The sequence below is a fragment of the Cygnus olor genome, chromosome 21 (assembly GCF_009769625.2).
Source record: "Cygnus olor isolate bCygOlo1 chromosome 21, bCygOlo1.pri.v2, whole genome shotgun sequence".
NCBI classification, from domain to species: Eukaryota; Metazoa; Chordata; class Aves; order Anseriformes; family Anatidae; genus Cygnus; species Cygnus olor.
The window spans coordinates 5676506-5695939 of NC_049189.1; the positions used below are offsets into that span (position 1 = coordinate 5676506).

General features: G+C 42.0%; 2 protein-coding genes across 6 annotated transcripts in view; both read left to right on the plus strand.

Moving 5' to 3' along the window:
• Window positions 1-346: 346 nt before the first annotated feature.
• On the plus strand, window positions 347-7043 carry LOC121058393 (migration and invasion inhibitory protein). Its single transcript, XM_040533899.1, is given in 11 exon segments — window positions 347-518; window positions 2125-2312; window positions 2848-3318; window positions 3550-3652; window positions 4122-4233; window positions 4435-4499; window positions 4954-5083; window positions 5464-5560; window positions 6430-6537; window positions 6788-6879; window positions 6881-7043. Coding segments are annotated over 11 exon segments (1572 nt in total). The 5' UTR covers window positions 347-361; the 3' UTR covers window positions 6930-7043.
• Window positions 7044-7208: 165 nt separating this feature from the next.
• TNFRSF8 (TNF receptor superfamily member 8) overlaps window positions 7209-19434 on the plus strand; it is a 29730-nt gene continuing 17504 nt past the window's right edge. For 4 of the 5 annotated variants that reach the window (XM_040533900.1, XM_040533904.1, XM_040533903.1 and 1 more), the window contains exons 1-2: window positions 7209-7278; window positions 18145-18354. In XM_040533900.1, coding sequence (XP_040389834.1) covers window positions 18271-18354 — 84 coding nt within the window. In that variant the 5' untranslated portion in view covers window positions 7209-7278; window positions 18145-18270. Of the gene's footprint in view, window positions 7279-17295; window positions 17653-18144; window positions 18355-19434 lie in introns of those variants that run through there. The other variant, XM_040533901.1, reaches the window with a different exon arrangement.

Consider the following 19434-nt stretch of genomic DNA (forward strand, 5'->3'; position numbering starts at 1 on the left):
TCGAAACTGAATCTCAAGTTCTTGAGAATATCGTAGGATGTAATGGCCAGCAACTACTGCATTAATAGAGTGAAAGGGTTGTGCGGAGTGAGTATTCTCAGCTCCTAGCTTATGCTAGGACTGAAAAAGCACTTCCCGTGCTAGGCTTTGCCTCCTAGCTTCCCTGGGACTTGGGGTAGTTGGGCTGCCCAGGCACTGAGCCCGTGAATCCGAGAGGAGCAGGGCTGGGGGCCGCCTCCCCCTGTCCCGGGGCCGCTCTGTGCAGCAGCCCCGGGATAGGACGAGGCTCCCCGTGCCCAGGGAGCTCCCTCTGGGCCCTCTTCGGCGCGGCGGGGCCGGGGCGGGGCCCAGCTCCCCGCGCATGCCGGGAGCGGCGGCGCGGGCCCGGCCCCGTGTGGTGGCCGCGGGAAGGGCCGGGCCGGGACTGCCCGGGGGAAGCCCGGTGGCGGCTGGAGCCGGGCCCGGGGATCCCCCGGCCGCGGGATCGCCCCGAGGGATCGCCCCGAGAGGCGGCACAGGTGGGCCCCGAAAGGCGGAGCTGGGGGGGGCAGCGGGAGGGCCCCCGAGGCGGGCGTGCTGTGCAGGGAGAGGTTACCGGCTCTTCGGCTGCCCGCCTCGCCTCTGTGAGGCGGGAGGGGAATTTTGTAACGCCCGGGGCTGTCTCCCCCGCTCCTGGTGGGTATGGGAGAGCCGAGCCTGCTCAGGAGCTGGCCTGGGAAGCTCTGCAGAGGTGTTGGACGTCTCCAAGATGCGGCTGCTTAGTTCCTGAGGGAACTGTTTATGTTTTACCTAGCCAAACTGAGCTCCCTTTCGCAAAGGAATCTCGCTCAGGCAGTTTCATAAGCTCGAACCCTTGGGGTAGAGCATAAAAAGCTAACATGAGCTTCTTGTCGATTATGCTAAGAGTGGATCTCGTCTGGTAAAACCCGCCCAGAAAGTCCCTTGACTAATGTTAATTTCTGAGTATTCGATTTCTGGTGAGCAATGATGAGAGGGTGCCATTAGCTTTGTCCTGTGAATGCGGTGAGAACTGTGTTGTTTAAACGCGCTCAAATAAATTTAGTGCCTCGAGACTGATATTTCTATTTTATGTCCAGTTGTGCACCCTTCTTGTAACTAAGAGATGTGTTGTGGGTGGGTTTGGTTGGTAGCACTGCTCTTCGCTCCTCCCAGTGCCATTGTACAGTATATGTGTTTGATTCCTTACGTCCAGTTGCCAAGGTAGCAGATGCAAAAACAAATCAGATGAGCTTTTAGAGAAGGACTTAGGGATCTTTTGGTCGTAGAGAAGGTCATAGAGAAGCATATGGTTCTAATTTAGAACTTAATCAATTATGTTAGACAAAGACCCTGTCTCTTTTTTTTTTAGTAAAACACTTTCTGCAAATTTAGAGGACTTTGTGATGTTGTAAGCATCTTGAACAGCATGACAGAACAACCAAAATAAGTTCTGTTTGTTTTGTTTTAAAGTCGTTTTTTTACCTCTCTTCTAATAAAAAGGCAATAACCCTTAGTGATTAGTGTGTGGGACTGGGATTGTCAGAGCCCTAGTACTGAGTCATCACTGAGCCTTTTGAAGTCTTCCTGCCTGAGGAGTGTGGAAAACACTTGATTTAATATTTCTTTTGGCTGTAGTAAATAAATTCATATTTGTATTCATATGGTGAAGTTGTTGTGGTACTAACTGCACGTTCATATGAATTTTGATGCTTAAGAAGAAGATGAAAGCAGAATTATATACGGTTGTCCTAAATATCAGCCTCTGAATCAGATATCTCTCATTTGGCTTTTTGAAGTGACTTTTTCATGTTTACTGTTTCCCCTATAAGAATTTCCTGTCTCTATTCAGTCAGCTACTAGTTTTTGGGTAGAAAATACTTGACATTACACACAAGGGTCGGAGAGGTATGCAGTGATGCTTGTTCTTAGCGTAAAGAGTTTTGAGACTTATCTTTGAACATTGGCTAATTTCTCAGGAGCAAACTCCTAGTATTCCAACACCTGTAAGTGATTTTTGTGAAAAGTCTTCTGAAAGCACAATTATCTGTTGACTTTTTTTTTCCTGTGCCTGATTCTTTGCTTAATGCTTTCATTCATGTGGTTCACCCTTCTCTGGCTTTACAGGAAAACACATCCATAGGATGGAGTTAGAGCACCTGAGTAGGCTGCGTCAGGCCAACAAGGACCTTCTACAAAAGCTAAGAACGAAGCAGGAAGAGATCAGAAAAAGTCTTCCCAGCAAGCCACTTATTCCAGCATCTCTTCCTAATGTAGCAACTACGAAAAGATCTGTCCCCTCGCCCAAGAGAGGGGTATGTGTTGGGTCTGTGCTAAAAGTGCTGGGAAGCAAATGGGCCTCGTATGGTAGGCAGTAGCTCTGCTTATAGAGCAGTGTGAACATGGAACAGCTGGTGGAACATGGAATATAGAGCTTGTTAGAAAAGTAGCTAGACTTTCGGTTTTTGTTTATGCTGTGGTCTCAAATATGTTCTCATTGCAAAGGCTTCAAACATCAGCTGCTGCCTAATAAATGTAGGTTTCTTAATGTAAGATAAGAAGGATCATCATGGAACATAAACCTTTAGTTTCTTCTAAGCATGAAGGCTGAAAGTTTAGCAGCTTCTCAGCTCAGGAAGAAGCTGCATTTAGCTGTAAGCCAGCTGTAAGCGATCCCTTTCTTACCTTCTTCAAACACTTGATAGAGGTCCCATGAATGATATTAAGACTGTTTTCCCCTCGAGAATTTAAAGGCATGAGCAGACTGGATTGAGAAATTGATTTTTCTCGTCGAGTATGCTGTCCTCATAAAAAGTGTTTGTAATCTGATGCCATGTGATGTCCTTACAGAAGGAAAATCAAGTTGATGCTGTGTCTACTCAACATGATCCTGCAACGTTGGTGTCTGTGGAACCCAGAGCTTATGCAGCCAGAGCAGCCCTCTGTTCCTCACTCAAACGCAGCAGAAATGACAGAGGGGTGCAGCAACAAATGAAGGTGCAGGAATTAGTAGGTTTGGATTCCAGCTCTTCTGATAAAGAGAAGAATGTTATGCCTGCGTCTGCAATCGTTGCATGTGGTAGAGAAACCTGCAGAGTGGATAGGTATGGCCAGGATCAAGAAAGTGCAGAGAACGAAACTTTCCTTCTGGGACATGGAGAGAACAAAAACCAGTCCACTCTTCCACATGGTCTCAATGAGAAAAAACAACCTAAGGCTCACTTGGACCTATCACTGAACAAAAAACAAAGTGAAGAGACCAGCAATGAGCCCATAACCCCTAAATCAATCCTGCTGACATCTCAATCCAAAGAGTGGAAGGTAAATGGTGAAACCAATGCCTTGCTCCTTTTCTTAAGTCAGTAGAAGGATGCAGGGAAGGGTCAGGAGAATACTGCTTACTCTGAGCAAATTACTAGTAGAGCTATAGATCCAGCCGTAAACTAAGCCACAGCTGTCTAATGTAAATACCTGCCAGTTACCTCCCAAGCTGTGCCTTTGAATGTCCTGCTAGATGTGTAAGAGGTCTTCATGAATTGTTTTTCTTCCCAGAAGGAAGCTGCTCATGTGACTTTTCAGTCTGAGCCTGAAGAATATGCCTTGCCTATGAGTAGCTGGTCCGTGTGTCCATTCCTGGGCTATGACTGGATTGCAGGTAAGTCTTAAACCTGAAGCAAAGCACTTGGCGTGATGTGTAATATCAAGAGTTAAAACACAGGTTATCCTTCCGTTAAGTTCTGATGTGACAGAAGTACAGACGTGAAGCCCATGGAGCCAGTCTCAGCAGAGGAGCTGTAGTTTTGTCAGTAGCTGTTGCTGCACCAGGACAGAGGTGATCTGTGCTTCCATGTCATGGTGAAGTGGCAACGGTATGAGAATCCAGGCAGCAAATGGTAAAGCTCAGTGGGGTCAGAGGAGACAGCAAGTAACCAAAATGAATGAATGCGACAAGGAACCCAGATCACACCAGAAACCTCTGACTTGACATGATGGTGTGCTCTTCTCATTATCCACTTTGGTGCTCCAGACCTTTGGCTGACTTGATCATTTTGCTCGAGGCTTGCTTTGGTGCTTTCTCAAATTCAGTAAAGCCTTGAACTTTTTTCTTTGCTTCATATTTTCAGGGCTTCTAGATACAGACTCTTCAGTAGCAGAAAAATCTGATCAATATTTTGCTGAGCTGCATGAGTTCCGACAGGCCAACAAAGAAGCATGTATCCATGAGCAGCACCTGGAGTAAGTGGGTACAAGGGGAAGGGCTGAAGCAGCTATGTATCCCTTTAGAGTAATAAGTATGGTCTAACTGCAGTGGGAAATTGTAAGGGTGGCTCTGCGGGTCTCTACCTCCCAGTTAGGAATGTATGCTTGGAAAGGGTGGGGGCTGTTCAGAGGACCTACACCCCTGTCACTAACTGTTGTGTTTGTGTGTTTCTTTAGGCCCAAGGCTCTGGATTACATAATTCCTGAACAAGAACAAGATTTGATAACCAGTTCCCATAAGTGTAAGATCAGATTTCTCATAAGTGTAAGATCAGGTTTCTTCCTAATCCAATTTCTTTGAACAAACAACTAAGCATTCTTGTTGCTCTGACTAAGCCCCACATCATGTAAGACAGTGAAAAATGTTATTTTTCACTGTAATTTCTAATCCAGACTTGACTTCCTCCTCTGAAGAGACTTCTAGGCATCCTCTCTCAATCAGTGTCATCTTATTTTGTCAGGGCTTATTGTAATTGATTACAGTTCTATTTTTTGTTTGAGGGGGTTGAGTTTTGGTTTTGCTTTTTAGGAACTTATTTGGGGACAGGAAATGTAAAAGATATTTTAGGAAAAGCAGCTCTGTTTCTATAGAATGCACGTGTAGCACTGTGGTAGAAGACAGCTTTATATTGCAAGTGTTGAGGAACCTTGTGACAAACTAGAAATGCCGTGATGGTTCATTGTTCTGCGTGGCAGGTGTTTACTGTTACCGATTAAACCAGCGCCTCTTCACTGTCCCTGTGGATTCAGAATCTGCCTGTCCCGTGTGTAAGATGCCACGTGCCCACCAGCCCCCAGAGACACTGGAAGAGCCAACCTATGTCAGGTAGATGAACATCATTGCTTTGTAACATGCAGGACTCAAGGAGACGATGGGAAGAAAAAGCTGATCATGTGAGGGAGAAAAGAGCATCAAAATAGCTCCACAGAAGGATGCTGCTCTCGAGGCAGAGAAAAATCTCTTGCTTAAAAACTCCCTACAAATCTTTTCCACAAGCAGAAATAGTTACAAAGCTGGTGAGAAATGCATGTTTTATCAGAATTTGGTCCAATATCTGAACGTAGGTGTTGTGTCTAATGCCTTAATCCAAAACTGCTTGCCTTCGTTTGTTTTTTGATTGACTCTGGATTTTGAGTGGAGAAAACATGCAGATTTCCTCTGCGTTGTGGAAGGTGTAGGCAATTACTTCCTGTGTGTGGTTGCAGGGTCAGCATTCCTAGGTCTACTCTTCTGCCTGCCTACAAATACAAAGCTCATCGCAGGAATAGCTTTGAACCAGCAGACAGTCTAGCGTTACCCTCGGTAAGTCACTGTTGTCTTTCTGGTACTGATTGCACAGCCCAGATTGAGCATTGTTGCTGTACAAGAAGGAAAGAATTTAGGACTCTCCCCTCCCTCTCATAGTTTGTGCTGAAATTTCTGAGCTGAATGGTTGCTGGACCGTGCGTGGTGGTGAGTGAAGTTCTGATCTGGGTTGCTGACATACCAAGAAAAGTCATTTGCGCATGCTTCTGAGTTCATGCCTTCATGTGACTGGTATAAAGTATATGACTTGTCTCCAAATGCTTTATGCTGAGGAAAAGAAAGAGCCATATGAAGCTGTATGCTGCTGGGGCGTAATTCAGCTGATCGATTTCAGGCATCAAACTTTCAACTAGAAGAACCATACCTAAGAGCACCTGTCTCTGTTAAAAGACATTGAAGAGTCTAAAAGACAAGCTTCTGTGAAATATCCACATGGTACAGAGATCAGGAATAACCGATAGCGGCAAGGTTGGATTTAAAACTGTTTTTGCAGAGTTGGTCCTGTATACCAGCCACTAGGCAATGCTGCAGGCAGTGTTACTAATCAGACCCAGCCCTGCCCTAGAGAGCTCCAGAGAATAAGTAGGAAGAAGCCTAGCTTGAGGTTTGGGGCACTGGATGAGTCAGTTGAGACAAGTTCAGAGGGGTCAGGTGTTTGAGTTCACAAAGCAGGAGATTGGTTTAGAAATAACTAGCCAGAGAAAGATGGAAGAGGGGATAGTTATGCAGTTTTGCATAGAAAAGATTTCTTCTCTTTACTTTTAGTGATTTAAAACTCTTCAGAAATTAATTAGCCTGCCAGTGCCTTCCTGTGGAGTATTTATCTAGAAAGTACTGTCATATAACATTCCTCTCTCTTCTCACAGCATTGCCTGGTTGGCTGGGAAAATATCATCCCTTCCAGTAACTCCACACTCAGCAATTTGGATCTGCGAGCTTCACTGGAAGAGAAGCCTTCTCACCATCCTCGCGTGGTAAGAATAGCTTTTAAACACTCCATGGAGATGTTGTGAATCGTACAGGTGGGGATTGCAATTCCATCTCTCTCAAGAGTATGATAATTATTGATGGCTGAGCAAAAGAAAATGTCTGGAAGAAAAAAAAAAACAGAACTGGATAACAGCAGCACATAGGCAGAAGTCTGTTCAGCTCCCCGGTCTTCAGCAAAATGGGAACAGTCGCTGTGGCATTCTTTGATTAATGATGTCTTCATTTGGATTCCAGAACTTGGTGTCCAGAGTGTCAGGAGGAACCAGAACTGACCAGCTTCTAAACCTGACCCGTTCAACACTCTTCAGATTTAGCAAGGCTTCTCAGCAGAGGGAGCAAACCAAACCTGGACACTACAGAGCAGCTCCAGATTTAAATAGTACTACCTCAACTGTGAACCACTGACTTGTTTGCCTTGGGGAGGGGGTTGAGGTGGGGAGTGGACAAGTTAATTTGGTTAAAAATAAATCTTGAACAAGAGATTTTTTTCTAATTTTCATAGTCCCGTGTCTCTGTCAGCAACCAATACACATACCTCAATGTACCAACCCTCATAACCCTCATATATGTCTTTTCACTTTTCTTTTTGTGAATTTTGCAGCTACTTCTAAGCAGATGCATGAGCTTTCCTCCCTGGGGCTGCATAAAGAGTTGAGAACAGGAAAACTAGGAGAGGCACAGCAACAGATATGCAACCTGCCGCCTCGATTAAGTAAACCAGAAATGTAAGTTTAGCTTTGAATGCAAGGGCAAGGAATTAGTCTATGAATGGCCAGGTTCAGTGGGATGCATACAAATATGCTTATTTCCAAACACTTGAAACATGACACACAATTTGCTAGTGCCTTAGACTTGAGTTACTCAACAATTTAGTTAAAACAAAAAAAAATCCAGTCAATTTTCAGTTCAATGTCTCTAGCTGTAGGAGGGTGTATTACACCAGAGAAATAAACCTGAAAAATGACATTAAAATAAAAGATTTTATTACTCAGCCAGAAAATGCCTTAAGATGTTTTCAAATTATGCTTACCTCTGTTTTTGCAAGTTTTTTGGAGATCAGCCAAAAAACTTTGTGGAGTTTTAAAAACTATACCAAAACAAAGTGTATGATGTGATACGATTTTTTTGAACTTGATAAAATGATCTTACTTTCCTTATCTAAAAATGATTAAATGGATGTCTTATTTTGTCTTCAATAAGCCTCAAACAGAATTTCCTGCCTTAAGAATTCTGTAAGTTACTGTGAAATCTTTACTAGTAATTGCATTCAGAAGCTTTGGTTTAAATTTATTTCTGGGAGTTAACATGACAGAAGTTCTTGGGTTTACACCAATGACGTTTTTGGCTTCTTGCTGTTCAGTGTTATTTACTTACATGTTCAATACTTAATTTAGAAATTAAATGTGCGATTAGACTTTTTTAAGCAAGGAAGGAATGTTGCAAGTTTATGAAAACAATGTGAGACTGTTGGAATGGAAAGTGAACAGCATGACTGATCATCTTAGCTTTGGGTTGTATGTGTAGGGCAAAATAAACAGAATTAGTCACATTCTTTTCATTAAAAAAAATAATTTAAAAATAAATTGAAATGTGCTATGAGTAGTTCGGGTGTGAATACATTAATGAATTATAATGTAGTAAGAAGGTTTCGTCCAGTGACTTTGTCCTGCAGTAAGTGCCCTCATTCCAAAATATTATACCCTTTCATGAAGGAGGGTGGCTGAGATGGCACCTGAGGGTGATTGTAAAGGAGTACATCTATTTGCAGGCTGAAAAATTATATTTATTTCATCCAGTGTTAAAGCAGCTTCTGTACTTGGATCATGGACTCTGCAGCAGCCTGAGCTGTGATGAAACCAGTGCTGGAATCTGCACTTCAAGGGGAGAATGGAGGGTGGGAGTAGTGTGCTTGGGATGCTGGGATTCTGGGCTAGGAAAACAGGAGGTTGAGAGGCCAGGGATTTCTGGAGAGAAGGCTAAGCAGAGGTGAGACTGTGGGGATATACAGTAGGAAGCCAGAGTGGTAGGAAGGGTGGTAGGAGGCAGAGGTTGTGAAATACTGGCAGTGTGGAGAGGGGGGCTGGATTGGGAAAGCAGGAATGTAAGATATGGGATGGGGGGAGACCTTTACAGATCTGCAGATCAATACGATATGGTAAGCAATAGAGTTCCCAATGGTGCACCAGTACTTCCAGGATTATGTCCTTACCCACAAAATAATGCAAATACTAAACTCTGTTGTGCAGGCACAGGGTTCTGGGATAGCTTGTCTCCCATTCCTAGAGGCAGTCGTGCTTCTGTGAGGCCTCTGGCCAAGATTTAAGGAGATTTGTCTTCATACACGTTGGTGAACAAGAAAAGGGGCAACCCCACATGTCTGAGGTGCACAGTAATTCACAAGAAGGAATTCTCTACCACAGTTGGTAAGGAAGGATCTGTAACTGATTTGAAGAGCTCAACTATGCCCAGAGAAAGGTAGCAAATCTATTCCTAAATGTCTCCTGCAACAGGCATAAAAGATCCATTAGGCAGAAGGCAGGGATCCTCCACTCAATGTGTGATAGCAGTGGAAGAATTTGCTTGGAGAATAATGTATGCATTTGGCAAAACTGGAAGCTCCTGTGTTGCTCACACTTCTACTAGAAGCTGGGATAGACACAGTGAGGCCATTCTTGTCTTGGTCTGGATTTTTTTTTTCTCTTCATAGCACTTGGAACATGTTTGCTCAGTCTGTGCAGCGATATCTTCTGTTAACGGCTGGCTCCGGTGTGTGTTCCCTTTTATATTAGTTCTCCTTTGGCATGAGTGATAACCACCAGTTGCTTTGATGGTAAAGCTGGAAGTTCAGTTCCTCTTTCTGACTGTATATAACCCTGATTCATAAGTTGGGAAATCCAGCTTTGCTTAATTAAATATGGCACAGTAAATAATGCATCTGTTCCTTGTTTTAACAGAAAAGCGGAGTTCAGCCTTTAAAACGTAGCTCCATCTGTTTCTTGACAGCAGCATTAGACTGCCATCAGTGTTATTTTGTTTGTTTGCCTCCCCTTGGATTATTGTGAGATAGTTTTAGTGATGTTTCAGGATTAGGTGTTTCTTGCTGTCAGTACAAGAATTAATACTGAATCTTGAATGAGTGTAGTGCTGATTAATCATTCTGTGTAGTTATCAGCATGTCAAGGAATGACATCTCCAGATGTCTCCACAACCCCCAGGTGAAACATTTGCATGTGGCGTGAGCTTGCTTTCTGAGTGATTTGTAAACTTTGATTTTGGGTCTTTCATCTTTTTAGAACTTGTGTTTTCACAGCCCAGAATTTGTTCTCAGTGTGTGTCAAATCTGAAAACATAAGAGAAACTGTGCCCCTTCTTTTCTCTGTTAAAACCCTCGATTTCACAAATTTCCTGGGTAATGTCAGACCAAATGTAAGGACGTGGCTTTCCACTTTTGCTGGTGTATTGCAGTGGTTTGTGCAGAACAAAACCATGCTGCTAAGAAGAAGAAAATAAGAGCCCAGAATTTCAGTGCTTAGATGGTCGGTCTTTGAAACACTCTGGAAAAAAAGTGTGATCCTGAAAATCTTCCTATTCATTTTTTCTTTCACAAAAATTATTTAGTATTTCCCTAATTTCTTTCCTTTGCTTCAGCAGAGGAAAACTCTTTTTTGTTTCTGTTAATAGATAAACTTTATAACTCTCAGCTTTTACATGAGGAGAACCAGATTACCAAGAAAGGAACTGTTACCATGAAAGTCTGTGATGGAACTGGGAACTAATCACTCCCACTCCTGTGGTTTAACCACATGGCTAGTCTTTCCCAAGCAATTTTATTTTTGATTTTGAATTAGGATAAATACAATTGGAAGCTTTGGTGCTTTTTCAGTTTCCCTGTTTTACTTCCTAGAGGTATACACAGAGTGCTTTTCAGTTGCAGCAATAACATTACAATTGCGTGAGTGAACAAATATAAAAACTTGCACAAATAGTATTTAACAAGGAAAAGTTGGGCCTTGTCTCCTCATTATTTTGTACTGAGTAACATTCTTTTCCTTTCTAGTAGTATAGATCCAGAGTTACTCTGTCGAATTCCCTAGAGTTTGTCTGGATTTGTATTTGTGTAAATGTGAGCAGAACTTCTTGTTATCAGAAGGAAGAAAGATGCTCATAATATCAGTAATCTTCTGAAAGGGTGTATTTATTCCCAAAGTAAAAAATCAGTTGATATTGGGAGCACAGTAAGATCATAAGTAATTTCCAGTAAATGGCAGAATAGTGTTTCATTCTGAAACAGCTAGTTTATTTGGGAGCTGTTCACTGACTTACAGATGAACTTCACGGGTTAAATGCTTTGCTGCAATAAATGAACCTGGCTACAGAAGACCTGCCTGTCAGTTCACACATGCAAAATATCTGAAAGTAGAACTTTAGTGAAATGACAGGGCTCCGCAAAAGCCTCTTTTACCTCTCACTTTGGTTCTGTCCTATGCTTGGATCTCTCGCTGTGTTAAGTACTTTACACTGAAGTTTTATTTAGCATCTTCTGCCAAAAGTTTTCAGACTGGAAATTGTTGAGTGCCTTAGTATGCTTGCTGTTTTGATTCTGTTCATGGTTGAGTAGCATCTTCTTAAAACAGTGAAAACTGGATCTGATGGGTTTGTTTTAATGAACAAGGGAATCTTGAATAAAACACCTAGACCGGAGTACAAAGAACACCATTAAAATGCTAAGTCTGGTGCTCAGAAGTTAAGAAATGCTATCATTAAAATTTCTTTGCACATATCCACTCATTCTAACACAGTTTTTGTTCACAGTATCCAATCAGTCCAAGCTTCCCTCATCAGTTGTCTTCCTACCTAGTGAGCTGGTCTCCTTCCTCTCCAGTCCCAGTTGTGAGTTTCTTGTAGTCTAACTTTTTTTCTTCCCTTCAATTGATTCTGTCTGAAAGCAAAGGAGACAGTCTTCGTCTTAGTTTCAGTTCCTGATCATATCCTTGTGAGGAGAAATTACTATAAAGTCCAGTTTTGCTTCCGAAACCCCAGGTGGGAATACAATGATAAGATGATGTGCTACAGCCGACTTTGGGAGCAGTGAGAGGCTTAAGAATGCTTAGAGAAGGAATTTGTTACAGATCTCCCTACTGAAAATCAAGTACGTTCACCAACATGAGGTATAGGGGGTATTCTGAGGCTTTTGGCTGATCAGTTTTTGGCAGGCTTTCATGGCTTCTCAAAAGGTACATTCCTGATACAGGAGTTGCCTTGTAACAGGGGAAAGCAAAAATTCAAATTGAGGCAAATGTCTGCTTTGACAGCGATCTGCTCTCACACTGCAGAATTTGACCAGCTAGTATGTAGCTGAAAAATGAGATCTTGTACCAGATGAAGCTCAATACCAGACTCTTGAAGAATAACCATGCAATCAATATCAAGTAATGTAAGCCTTGAGTGTGCTTCTTTGACTATAACTGTAACTATTTCAAGTAGACTTTTTACGTGGGTTAAATTATTATGAAATAAAGGTGGGAATTTACTGCAGCCTGGCTACTTGTTATTAGCTTTGTGGGTAGACATTCTATGCATTTAGAAACTTGCTAACTAAAGGCAAGTACACGCTTATTTTCTTGCCTTTTACCAGTCCTTTCATGGAGCTGATGGCTTTATAGAAGCCTTCCTGCACTTTGTGTGAGATTTATAGAACTTCAGAGAAAGATCTTGATACGAGTTAAGACAGCTAAAGTCAAAAGCTGATGCTTGTGGATTTATTTGTATCAGTGCCATGGCTGGGGGTGTGGGAAGAGTGGCCCAAATCAACTGCTGGTGGGTGTCATTTTGGTTAACAGCATGATTACTCCAACAAACAAGCAGCAGAGAAGACTTTTGCATTAAATTAAAACAGTGCTAGGGAAGCATGAAGAAAGGACATGAAAGGTCTTTGAAAGGCTTCAGCATTCACATGATAGTACCTGTCTGATCCTTATTACCTGCTGCTTTATTTAGAGCTGTAACAATCAAGTGGCTGTCCTGTCTGGATCATGGAAAATTCACCATTGAGCCTCTTCGTTTCTTGCAAGGTATGGGAGGAAGGGCGTAATTCAAATGATATTCAAATAATACCATCTCTGTCAAGAGCTTTCTCTGTGGAGAATGACAACATGTAAACCTACTGCTAGCTTTCAGTAGCTGTAGTCAGAATTACTGAAAGTACAGACATGATGTGATCTTTTTTCTAAGGTTGTCTCTCTCTCTCAGCCAGCCTGTGGACATAGTAATTCTGTGATATGGTTTTGGTTTCTTTCATGGAAGCCAAGTCTTTCCTGAGAGCACTGAGTTCTCTGTCAGCTCTTCTCATGTTTCAGTCTGACTCAAAATGCACTTTAGTTTTGAAGCTACTGTGCACCAGAAAGAAAAGATAGACATTTTACATAGATTCTTTTTTCTTATATTAGTTATTTTATCTCTCTGTATAAAGTAGTAGAATTAGTTGAGAGGACAAAAATGGGGTTATAAGTTTTTGTGACCACATCAACTTTATATAAATGACATTTGTAAAAGACATTTGATTGAAAAGTAAGCCATGTTACTATTATTCAGATGATCTGTGTGACACATTTTTAGCTGCTTATTTTTTTGTTTCAATCAAAGTTCCGAATGAGTCAACTGAATCAAAAAGTAAATGCCCAGGTTGCCCAGAGAAGCTGTGGATGCCCCATGCATCCCTGAAGTGCTCGAGGCCAGGTTGGATGGGGCTTTGGGCAACCTGGTCTAGTGGGAGGTGTCCCTGCCCATGGCAGGGGATTGGAACCAGGTGATCTTTAAGATCCCTTCCGACCCAAACCATTTTACGATTCTATGAATAAACTTACAGATGTATGATATTTTGCAGGTAAACACTGAGTCCAAATCTGTGTTAGCAGAAATGCAGAAAATTTGACATTTTAAGCATAACGATACTTAGTGACGTTGTTTCTTAAAGGCCAGAGCGTAGCACAGCCATATATTGTACTATTTAAAATGAGGATATGTTCATGTGGAAGTGACTGGAATGAAAACTAGGAAACATAAATGAAGTCAATGGGCTTTGCATGTTAGGGTTTATAGATCTTGGCTATTGCGAGACCTCTTGCAGTAAAACTAATATCAGCTGAGAAAATTACTTTTTTCCCCCAGTACAGCTAGGTTCACTGCTTTCTGGAGAACTCTTCCAACTGCTGTGTTGTAGCTCAGAGTCAGCAAAAACAATTACTGTCAACAGTACTTCTGAGCTTTCCTCATCAGGAATTGGCCATTTCACATAGGTACTTTTTGACATTGTATTCTGTAATTAAAAAAAAAAAGTTACGTTATTGCTTGGAAACAAAGACCAGGACACATCTCCTTCCGTTGGTTGTACGTGAATTGACAAGGAATTTCCTGTGCTCTGCAAGAACACAGCTGATTGGGACAAAAGTCCCCAGTTGCAAACAAACAAGAACTTGTGTGTTCTCCTTTTCTTTTAGGATGCTAGTTTGCATGTGTGTGAAACTCTATATAAAGCAAGAATGTTAATTTCTTTCTCTGTTACTTTTACTAGAGAACAGAAATGCTGTGAGACTGTCCATCCGCTGAGGCTACAATTACTGAAATGACTTGGGATTTCCCGTATGCATTGGGAATTTATTATGACCCCATCTCATTACAGCCATGTTTTTCCTGCTGGGAACTCTTGTTTTAAGTCACTGCTACATTTCAACAAGTATATAACAACAGCTCCCATACCATCTTTGTTGATCAAAATAGACCAAGGTAAATGGCTAAATCCATGTAACTTTGCAGATCACGTTATCAGGAGCACCTGCAATGTATTCTTTACATATTGCAGAGTGGTTTCATTAATGAGACATAATTAAATGGACTGATAAATATTTAATACAAAACACAGGGGAAGTGTATGTGCAATAAAATAAGGATCAATACCAGATTGGCATAGGGGGATAGAATATTGCAAATGTGTAATGTACTCAACATAAATGTTTTGGGTTTTTTTTTTAGCACATTCAGACAAGTTCAGATGTCAGCTACAGCTAGCTCAAACTCCAATTGCTTGCTTACTAAGTGATGTTTCTCAATGAGATCACGTTGTACCAGCATTGCCCTCCCCTCCATCTGACCTCTTCGGGCTACTGAATGACTTCTGGGGAAGTTTAGTATGTTGGCTTCACTTATAATGCCTAAAATTCTTGGGATCTTGGATGCTCGCACTGTGTTTTTACCACAGTGCCGCTTTACCACAAAGAAAGCTCTCCAATGGCTAAAATGCATACATACGTCAAGAAAGGTGTCAAGAAAGTCATTCTTTGTGCCTGGTTGCTTTCCTTCCTTTTGCCATGAGATTCTTTGTTTTTTATTTCTTTGTTTTCTTTGTTTTACCTTCATTTTTCTTTTGTTTTTTTTTTAAAGTATTAAGCATTTCACCCTTTACTTGTACCTGCTATGGTATGTAGCATGCATCCAAATGAACACTCCCTGTGGCACTGCTGAGACTTCGGGTGAAATTTTAGGGTCTGATTTTGTTTCATCTGGCTAAGTAGCAAGACTTGAGTGATTTTCGTCAGCACATTGTGTTGCTCTAAATAGCAACCCTGACAGACACTGAAATACAGATTTTAGACAAGGTTATTTTGATGTGTCCTCTTCAATTCAGTGGTCTCCTTTGTCTGTCTGACTGTTTAGAAATGATACTTCTCGGTGTTTTTTCACGGCTAGATATATATTTAAAAGCACAGGGAATTATGCTAAAAGTACAGTGTAAGACTAAAATAAACCACTTCAAAATTAGAAAATGTCAGTAGTACTATTGTTTGAGCATGTGTGTAGCAAAGCTATTTCTGTGTTATTCTATTACCACTTCCTTCACTGGGCTTTCTCTGTTAGCAAAATGAACAGAACCCGCTGAAGGAGTGTCTTGGGCATGTGTTGGAGACTTTTCCTCGTGGCATTTTCCTCTCTGCATTCTTTTGCTCCATGAATCAAGTGACATTTAAGTAACCACTGACCTAGGGGACCTTCTCCGCTTCCTCCCACCTCATCTCCCCACAGCAAGTACGGATGACCAACACAGATCAGATACCTCGTGTGGAAATGAAACTAGCTAACAGAAAATGCCAACCAGCCTTGTCTTTAGCATTTCTACCTTGAACGTCTAAAACAAGAGGAGATTCAGATGCTGAAGACAGATGCTTGTAATCAACTAAGCATTATAAATAATAATGGCATACTCAAAGGGGCTTTTCCTTTTTTTTTTTTTTGTGATTGACGTTGTCCTCTGATAGAAGGACAGAGAAATGGGGCTTGTTTGTTTGCTTTGCTTTGTTTGTTTTTGGTTTTTTTTTTGAATGCCATAGAGGATTATTTTCTAGGAAATCCAGGCAACATTTAGAGAATGGTAGCGTGGGTTTGTTTTAAAGCAGAGGTGCTTCTTCCAGTTACTGATATGGCTCTGTTTGGAAAGCCCCTTTCATTGTGTTTGAGATCAAAACACATCAAGTCTGAAATGAATGCGTTTAGATTAAAATACATGCAGGTTGGAACATTGCTCTTAAGCACAATCTCTTCACCCTTTTCTTTGTTGTTGGTTTTATTCCCGACTTGTAATTAAATTGTATGATATAATAGCCTTACTGAAAAGTCAACAGCAACAGTGAGCACTTTCCACTTCCCATTGTGAGGATGGAAGCTGGGAAGCCTGCTTTCATTTTGGACATATGGGATGGGTTCTCTCTTGTCTGAGGTCACTGACTTCCCACTGCAGCCTTTCCCTCAGTGAGGGCATTGCTAGAGTCTTTCCTCTTGTATCCAAGTCATCTACTTCCACAAAACCTTGCAAAACTTAGTGCATCCTCAGCCAAATTTCATTGAAGTTATCCAGCAGGTTAAAAAATTACTGACATGATTAGAAAGGAGATGACGTGAATATTCTTAAAATGCTAGATATGCTCAATTCAGTTGTACCTTTTTTTTTCTTTTTTTTTTTTTTTTTTTCTGGAAAACAGGCCAGGAACCCTTCTGTGTTCCCAGTTCTGCGAAAATATTTCAGATGTGGTTTTTTTTGTACTTGGATACTTTGGGTTTGGATCGGATAGATTGACCTCAGCAGTACAACTTTACAGAGGCTAAAGTCAAGGGTGTGAATGGGGCTTTCCAGGCGATATCTTTCATTGGTTCCTGACCTTTTGCTAGAAAAACTTAGAAAGGAGCTGATCATGGAAAAAAAAAAAATAAATAAAACTCACACCAAAACCAAAGCGTACCAATTGCCCTGATTACTGTGTCATTTGAAACAGCACTTTATAAATTGTGAAAATTGCCTAATGGCATAATACTGCACAAAATAAAGATATTTTCTAGCCCATTATTTAATTAGGAAAAAGAAGAATGTAATATTTGGACTAAATATTTAGTTGTCTCTGGACTGCAAAGGTATATATACCACAATCAGCTTTTATAGGCAAGAGAGCTTAGAAATTTAGAAGTAAGCTGATAAAATGATGAAAGGTGGGTAGATCTAAAAGTGTGTGTCAAGTACACAGCACTCTGAAAATGCCTATTTTTTTGTAAGATGGTATTCTTGAGAAAGAAATAGAGGCAGAACTTTAAAAAGAAAAGGGTTACAGCTGTGAGTTAAAGATATTTACATCATCTCAGGGTCCCTATGGAATGCTCTCACCCTTAGTATTCTGTTGCAGTGGCATTGAGGCAGCTTTAATAAAATCATCAATTATCATACTTTGTCTTTTCTCATTTTTCTTTTTCTTTGTGGTGATAAGGGTGAGAAGAACCAAAAAAAAACCATGAGTGTGAGAATACAAATTTTCATTGTTTTCCCAGGCACCTCAGAAAGGTTTTCAAGGCAGGCTGCCCTTTTTTGAAGTGGCTGACTTTTACTTTTGACAAAACTTTTAGGGCAGATAAGAAAGCTGCATGACACCTAAAACCAAATGAAATCTTTCCAGGCATCGGAGCCACGAAGAGCCGAAATGACAAGTAACAGTCCAAGGGCTGACTGTCAGCAGCAGGAATTGATCTCAAGTGGGACGGGATGCACAAAGATGCATTCTCAAGAGGTAGCTCTGCAGTATGTTGGTGTTTAAATTGCAACACGTAAAGCCTAAACCTTCACTGAGTAACCCCAGGTGGTTGTGAGTTTTCACATGCTCATTCAAACAGGAACAAAATGACTGTACTGAACTACTGAGTGTGTTTCTTACTGAGAACTCTTTTGAGTCTTGGTTGCAGTTCTGAGAGTGTGGACAGGGCAGGGCTTGGACTCATGCCTGGCTTTGGGGAGGTGAAGTGCTCGCTGAGGGCAGCCTAGATGACTCAGGAGTCTGTGTTTCTGCGCAGCCAGCCGCGTCCTCAGATGACAACCTTGATGCATGCAACTGACTCACAGAAACCCGACAGCTCTGGGACTAGTGATTGACGTGGTTTTGTTTTGTGTGTGTTTTTTTTTTTTTTATTATTTTTACTTTACTTTCTTGGGCAGCCCCTTCCTTCCAAATTGTTTTCTCAGCTTGATTGAGTCTCAAAGTCTGTCGCCTGCATGTCTTGAACAGCTGGAGTGGCTCTGAACTGAGAAAGCAGACGCTGAGCAAGGCTGGACTGGATCCTGGGAAGACCGCAGACTTCAGGAGGAGCAACATGTCTGTCTGACCTGCGATGCTGGGAGCTCAGGAAAGCTAATGCCACTGCAGATGGCTTCTTGCAGCCTTGTACCGGGACTGTGGCTCCTGCTGCTTCTCCAGGATATCCAGGGAGCCCCACAGGTAAGGCAGGGCAGTATCAGGATCCTACAGCCCTGCAGGACTAAAGAGGACCTGGGAGAGATTTGGGGGAACCCTGGGATGCAGGGCAATTCTGCCCACTACCTGTGTGCAGGGTAGTAGGCATCTGTAGAAACAGGCTTTGTGCAACACAGGGTGATAAAGGTATAAAGTAGAGCTGTCCCAAAGCAGCCAGGAGAGTTTGCCCTCTCTGGGAACCTTGCAGGCAGGAGCAGGGGATAGAGCTCTGATTTGCATGTTTTTCTTGGCATTGCTAGTGTTACTGCACCTCCAGGCATGCCACAGCTAGGAAATGAGGAAAGATTTCATATAGGGATGGAGGACTGCTCTCATGTATTTTGGGTGAATCACTTTTACTTTTGTCCAGAGGGCCAGGTGCTCTCAGGCACATTCCCTGCAGAACTTGGCTTGGCGGGCTTTTGCTCTGCTGCTGTGAGTCAGGGCTGGCAAAGTGAAAGGTGTAGAGGCAAACAAAACAGCAAAATACCTTCCTCTTTACACCCACCCACCCCTCTGACACTGACTTCCCCATGAATGGGCTATCAAATTGAGATAAAATAGACATAGCCCACTAGTCACACTCAGCTGATGCTGTAGGTGCAAGCTAGGTCCCTGCTCAGATCATATCGTCTCTTGTGCATTTGCTCCCCCCTTCCACCCTCCTTACCCCTCCTCTGCTTCCTCCCCAGTGGATCATATGGCAACGAGCCCTTGGTGCCTGGCATAAATCCAGGTGGTTTCCGTGGCTGACACTTATGCACGCATGAGAAAAAGAAAAAGGTCAGTCACAGAGGCTCTTTGCATAGGTAAAGTCAGTAGGTGGCTAATTGCCTGCTGAGTTGGATCCTGAAATTGGTCGTTTCCCTTGCATTGGAAATATAAACGTATCCTAGCTTAAGACACTTGTCTGTGTATTGTAAATGGATGATATAGCGCATCACATGGGCTATTTCACAGGAGATTTTTGACAAGAAACTGACTCCAGTTAGATCTTTGAAAGTAACCAAGTCTGCATCCTTTTCATATATGTTTGAAAAGGCTCCTCGTGACTCTTTTGGTAAG